Raw genomic sequence first — 7,500 nt, forward strand, 5'->3', positions numbered from 1 at the left:
AAAATATGGTGTTTGCAAATTTTCAGCGGTGTTAAAAAATCCACAAATTATCAACCCCGTTCGCAAGAGTATTTATACTGTATGTATATTGTATTTTTATTACTACCAAGCGATTTTATTCACCGTAAGAGAATACCCATTTTGTGAAAGGGATATTTACAAGAAATTCATAAGTATCTCACCAACAAGTTTGAAAGTCGCTTCTGAGATGAGTGAAATGGTTAAGTGATAGCGGGAATAATATGGCTAACACGTTGTCGTAGTGAAGGAAATAAAATATGTAAAGCTGGATAAAAAATATAATAGTAACAATAGGAACATGTGTGCCATACTCTGAAGTGAGAAGTTAACCTTTTCAGTGCGTGGACGTCTTTATTCACTCTGTTAGAAAGAATGATTATTAGAAAAAAAAAGTATACGATGAATTCTGATTTATTTGGAGGGGAACCGGTCCAAATCGAATATATTGAAGTCAGCCTAAGAAACAACTCACACTGTAAAGGGGTTATGAAATTCACCGGGGAGGATTTGATGTAAGATTTAACAGGTTTGAAAGAATAAAACGCAGCCTAAATTAAGATGCAAAAGGTTAGAAAGGCTAAACCCTAACCTAAACTAGCCCAACCTACTCACATCCTCTTTCTCTTCTCCACAGCGCGAACCCCTGAGCTTTGAGGCGAACACAGAAGGCCTCACCCCGGACACTGCAGCCCTAGTAGACCAGATCAAGCAGGTGGGTATATGTGCTGTGCAGGAGGATGGCTGTGTGTGTGTGTGTGTGTGTGTGTGTGTGTGTGTGTGTGTGTGTGTGTGTGTGTGTGTGTGTAATTGTCTTTGATGTGAGGTTTCTGTGACCCTGATTGGTGTGTGTGTGTGTGTGTGTGTGTGTGTGTGTGAGAGAGAGAGAGAGAGAGAGAGAGAGAGAGAGAGAGAGAGAGAGAAATTCTAAAACCCAGTGAAATAGAACTGTAGTGTATGAATAAATTACTGGTCCCTATGAATGTATGAGTGAGTGTATGAGATGCCTTGTGTAATGTATGTATGACGTGCTGGAAAGGATATGTATGAATCTGCATACCATGATATACAGATGAATATAATGACTGAGTGGAGGAGCATGTGTTATCAGCTGTGTGTGTGTGTGTGTGTGTGTGTGTGTGTGTGTGTGTATGCAGAGCACTCAGCATATTGCCTTGTATGAGGGGGTCAGAGGAAACACCTGTCCTGCCTGCCTGTCTCTCTAATTACCTCTCTCTGTCTGTCTGTCTGTCTGTCTCTCTCTCTCTCTCTCTCTCTCTCTCCCCAGGCACATGTACAGCATAATGTTTGCATGTGGTCAGAGGTGTGTAAACTTCCTTACACACACACACACACACACACACACACACACACACACACACACACACACACACACACACACACACACACGGTCATAGGTTACGGCTGACTGACTCTCCCCATCCATCGTTCTCCTTGTGGCTAACTTTCTTTCCACGCCACCCAAGGCCGCCCTGCCTCATGCCGTGCCCGTCCACACACACACACACACACACACACACACACACACACACACACACACACACACACACACACACACACACACACACACACACACACACACACACACACACACACACACACACACACACACACACACACACACACACACACACACACACACACACACACACACACACACACACACACACACACACACACACACACACACACACACACACACACACACACACACACACACACACACACACACACACACACACACACACACACACACACACACACACACACACACACACACACACACACACACACACACACACACACACACACACACACACACACACACACACACACACACACACACACACACACACACACACACACACACACACACACACACACACACACACACACACACACACACACACACACACACACACACACACACACACACACACACACACACACACACACACACACACACACACACACACACACACACACACACACACACACACACACACACACACACACACACACACACACACACACACACACACACACACACAAGCTCATGATACCCCCTTTTATTTCCTTTGTTTTTATATTTCACGCCCGGCTCGCCCAGCGTCCCTTACTGAATGCAGTGTTGTCTTGCTTAATATGTTTTCATGGCGGTTTACCTACTTCACCCGGGTCGTGCGTGAATGTCTGGCCTACTTCCTGAATACTGCTGTGCCTTTCGTAAAATGAATCCTTGGCCTCCTTGCTAAATGCACTCTTGTTTTTGTAAGATGATTCCTTGGCCTCTATTTTGAATGCACTCGTTCTTGTAGCAGAGGAATCCTTGGGCATTTTTTTTTCATCCAAGATTCTTATGTTTTGGTGGAAGGGTTCGGAAAAAAAAATCGTTTCTCAACCCCGAAAGCTCAGTCTCTCCCTCTCCACCTTCATGCATCCGTCCCTTCCTTTATTCCTCTCTCCCTCTTCCTCTATTGTTTCTCCCTCTCTCTTCCTCTGTTGTTTTCTCTGTTCCTTTTCTTTCATCTTCTTTACCTCTCAGTTCATCTCTCAGTCTCTCTCTATCCTTTCCTTTCTCCCCCTGTGTGTTTTTCCTGCTGCCCCCCCCCCCTCCTTTCTCTCCCCTTTGCTTTCCAACATTTCTCTCCCTCCATTCTTTCTTTCCTTACCCATCAATTTCTCTATCCCTCCTTTCTTCCCCTCCCTCTCCCCATCCATCCTCTCTTTCCTTCTATCAGTGCTCTCCCTCCCCCCCCAACTTCATGTCTTTCTCTCTCTTTCCATCCATCCTTCCTTTCGTCCTTCCATTTTTCTCCCTCACTCTCGCGTTCTCTCTCTCTCTCTCTCTCTCTCTCTCTCTCTCTCTCTCTCCCTTTTCCTCCATTCCTTCTTCCATCCCTCCTCCTCCCCCAACTCTCCATCACTCCTTTCCTCCATCCTCGGACGCTGAGTGACCCAACCTTTCAGAGTTATTGGAGCCTAAGTCTGCTATCTCTCTCTCTCTCTCTCTCTCTCTCTCTCTCATAAAATTATAGGATTTTTTTATGCAAATAGAAGGTAGTAACAGCTCAAGTTCTGCCAAAATTCGTACAAGAAAAAGTGCCAGGAAGACCATAATAAAAAGCCAATAAAAAGTATTTCAGTCCGAGATGGTGTTGGTGGGGGGGGGGGACGCCCACACGTGGTGATATCAACAGAATAGGGTGGTGGAGCTGTCTGGTTATGTAAGCGTACCTCAACTCCCTCCCAGTCCCCCGAAGGAGAAAGATGGACTACGGGAAAAGGGAAAATTTAGCTTGCAGTCCACCGGGTTCACATAGATATGGTCTTGGGGCAACAACAACAGCAACAAGATTAGTTCGAGATGACACTCTAAAAAAAAATCGTCTTGCGGTTTGGATAACAACTCTTAGTCCAACAATGTATTTTTTTTTTTTTAATACATTTTGTTCTTGCTACTTGTTTAGGTTAGGAGATACTTTCTGAACCAAAAAAAAAGTTATGTATAATTGTCATAAGTCCCTTCACTACAGGAGGCCTCGCTAACGTGTATAAAATCATCTGCGACCTAAGTAAAATGAAATGTGGTTCGTCCTCAAAGGCTTACTGGCGGTCATCTGAAGACCCGTCGCTACCAAAGGACTCTTCCCTTGATGACCTTTTTTTTCCTATACTTCTGGTGAACTTAGTCCGACATCAGATACTCCCGTTGACCTCTGTAATGTTTGCATTGGTGACGCGCCTGGCACTCGAGGGAAACTAGTTCATGACCAGTCCTTTGACCCTGAGTTGCAAAGTTTTTTTTTTCTTTAGTCACCTGTTAATGACTACCTATATATCCTGTATATTTTATGGGGGTAGAAGAAAAAAAGATTCGTTTTTCTGAATCGCTTCACTCCGATGACGTATTGTATAAATTCTGGGTATCTTGACACGAGTATATTTAGTTTAGGAGAGATTTCTGATTAGATGAGTTAGATAGAACCTTCATGAACACCTTAATACTCGGTAGGTTCTCCGATCAATCTGTACGTATACTGTATAGCCAGACGATTTAAGCCATGTCAAGCAATCCACCATCAGGCTGCCCGATCTCCATTTCATTCCCCACTCCCTCATATGCCTCTCCACCGTCCTTCCATCTCATCCTCAGCCTCCCTTCCCCCCTCCTAAGCTGAAGAAAGCCGTCATCAGGTAGCGATAATCAAAGGAAAATACGTTAATTGAAAGTGTTTAAAGACAGGAGATCGTAGTAAGAGGGAAGACAGACCGAGAAATGTTCCAGAGATGACAGTTGGTTTGCTTTCATGTAACAGTTTAATTACTGTGCCGTGGTTACTTGAAAATCAGTGAGTTTTAGCTGAGGTTGAAAAAGTCTCCTTGATTACTAGGTAAAACGACCATCCAGTCAGACTACAGTCGTCCATCATCCGAACTGAAAAAGGTTGAGTCTTTGTCAGGTTAAAGTGAACGAGATGTTGTTGTGTATAATATATGAAGGATTGGGAGTACTAGTTAACTTTTGCATTAGGGAGGTGAAGGGAACAAGGGTGGGCGTTTGTGTGTGGCGAATAATTGAGAGAGAGAAAGAAAGAGAAAGAGAGAGAGGAGAGGGGGGTATTTGTCAGCCACGTACTTACTCATATTACTGGAACACACACACACACACACACACACACACACACACACACACACACACACACACACACACACACACACACACACACACACACACACACACACACACACACACAGGTATTATTTCCGTGTTTGCAAGTCAATAGGTGGTGATGGGATGCGCCCCTTTAATACGAGAGGCAGAGGTGTGCACTGACCGGACGAAGTGATGGTGATGATGATGATGATGACAGAATGGATGGTGATGATGGTGATGATGATGATGATGACAGAATGGATGGTGATGATGGTGATGATGATGATGATGATGATGATGACAGAGAGGTTTTGGATTGTATGGATGATGATGATGATGACTATAGGTAAGTGAGGATGGTGTACATAATGATGATGATGATGATGATGACGATAATGACAATACTAATGAGCTGTGTGCCTATAGTAATGGTAATAATCGTAGAAGGTATACTTGGAGAGAGAGAGAGAGAGAGAGAGAGAGAGAGTATATGAGTGTGGTGGGAATATTATTTTCGTATAATACATGCAAAGTGAGAACCAATCTCCTGTTTTTGCTTTAATTTTGAAGCTATCCACTCTCTCTCTCTCTCTCTCTCTCTCTTTCGGTGAGTCAGAGGGAGGGAGGAAGGAGGGTGGTTAAGTGGAGAAGATTAACATGAGAGAGAGAGAGAGAAAGAGAGAGAGAGAGAGAGAGGATGTGAGTCAGATGAGTACAAAGGGACAATCAAAAGGATGTTAAAGATAGAGGATGTGAGAGTGAATGAAACTTGGTCAAGGACAGTGTGAGTCAGAGAGAGAGAGAGAAAGAGAGAGAGAGGTAGTACATATGAGTGAGGCTACACTATTATTGCCGTAGCTGCAATAGATGCCTTATCATTCAAACTACTCTCTCTCTCTCTCTCTCTCTCTCTCTCTCTCTCTCATAGGGTACATACTCAGCGTGTGTGAAAGTCTCTCTCTCTGCACGTAACTTGAGAGAGGAGAGTCAAGTCTTATATATGTACCCTATCTCTCTCCTCGTCAGTAGTACCCGGGAGAAAATTTAATACGCCACACGCCGGACCTTTTGCGTTAGTGGGGCCTGGGATGTGAGTGCTTGCGTGTGTGTGTGTGTGTGTGTGTAAGTAATAAAGCTTGTAGATGAAATTGTGGGTCCAGAATTTTCCTGACGTGATGCCGAAAGATTGCAGGTTTAACTTATGGTTTTTCTGCAATTAAACCTCCTTCTTTCGTGGTTTACGGGGACGTTGAGGGACGTGTATAACCGTGGCGCTTTTGTCAGGGCCACCGCTTATAGGCCACCCTCTCAGCACTACGCTTGTTTGAAAATTACTGCCTTGTTTTGAAAGTTTTGGTATTAAGTTGTCGGTAGAAAGGAAGAACAGAATTTTAACGACGTTCTCATTGGAGGTTGATATAAACTCCTTCACTACGAGGAATCCCACGCAACTTGAATAAAGTCGTCTTGGAGTAGATGAAATTAATAAAAACACATCATAATTCTATATGTAGGTCAGTTCAAGCTTCTTCAGTGCGATAAATCCCCCAGTAAGTGAACACGGAGGAGTGCTCTGAGTGCAACATCCACGCATCCTCTATAGCTGGTGTATAGTCGAACATTTAACCCTCTCCTTAGCCCTTAACCTTTGACTGACTGTTCTTGAAATCGAATATCCATCCCTAACTGACCCATAACCCACCCGCCAAGTTTGGTTCAGATCGGATCAAAAGTGTGTAAATTGACCTTACCCTGTGACACTGACGACTGGCCTATTGTTGTGGAATATTGTCGTCATTGGCTAACTCGAAATCCTTCACCAAGTTTCGTCAAAATCGGATAAAAACAATAGGGGTTGACCTTGACCCTGCGCTATGACCTGTTTCGGGCAAAAATATCACGTGTGTCTCTGATGGTAGTCGGCCATTATGTCGGATTTGCTGCAGTTCCAACCAGTAATTTTTTGAAAACCGTATCAACAGACAAACGCACAGCCAGACAAACAGAAGGACAAACAAGCCGGACCAAACATTTATCCCCCTTACATTGTCGCACGCGGGTGTAATAAAATCATCTCGATGTACTTAGAATGAAGCACACACACACACACACACACACACACACACACACACACACACACACACACACACACACACACACACACACACACACACACACACTTGTGCGCTCGCGCGTCGAAAAAATGAGTGGTGGTGGATTTAAGAATTTAAGTAAGAAAACTTCACTCAGAAGATCCCCCATTACTTAAGTAAAATCGTCGTGCGGTACCCAAAATAAAGCAGATAAATCTCCCACTGTAGTGATGGGGTTGTATTGGTGGCGATAAGATAAGAGAGGATGAAGGGAAGCCTTAAAGTGGTGTTGTTATCAGTGTGTCGTGGGGCAACAAAACAAGGGAAGAATTTGGTTTTGTGTGAGATAGATAAGTAGATAGGCTTGATGGACAGACACACAGACAGACAGGTGGATAGAGAGATAGAAGGATCGACAGATAGTATGTAGGTAGTTAGTGGTGCAGACAGACTGTAGGTAGGTATTAGATACTGTAGATTTGAGGATGAAATATGGATAGATAGACAAATAGATGGAAAAAAGAAATGAAAGAATGAACTACATAGACAGACAGACAGACGTAATATATATATATATATATATATATATATATATATATATATATATATATATATATATATATATATATATATATATATATATCCATCATCCAGTCCAACGTTGCCCCATGAGGAGCGTAGGAGCCCGGTGATAGGCAAGTTGGTCCTGAC

The 7,500-nt window shown here is 43.5% G+C and overlaps 1 protein-coding gene across 1 annotated transcript in view; it reads left to right on the forward strand.

Moving 5' to 3' along the window:
- LOC145403731 (uncharacterized) overlaps positions 1–7,500 on the forward strand; it is a 364,507-nt gene that overhangs the window by 159,782 nt on the left and 197,225 nt on the right. Inside the window, exon 3 of the mRNA XM_080275411.1 lies at positions 656–733. Within this exon, the coding sequence (XP_080131537.1) occupies positions 656–733 (78 nt within the window). The remainder of the gene's footprint in view (positions 1–655; positions 734–7,500) is intronic.

This window comes from Coenobita brevimanus, chromosome 61, assembly GCF_032717465.1.
Source record: "Coenobita brevimanus isolate Jiangsu-jjx chromosome 61, ASM3271746v2, whole genome shotgun sequence".
NCBI lineage: Eukaryota > Metazoa > Arthropoda > Malacostraca > Decapoda > Coenobitidae > Coenobita > Coenobita brevimanus.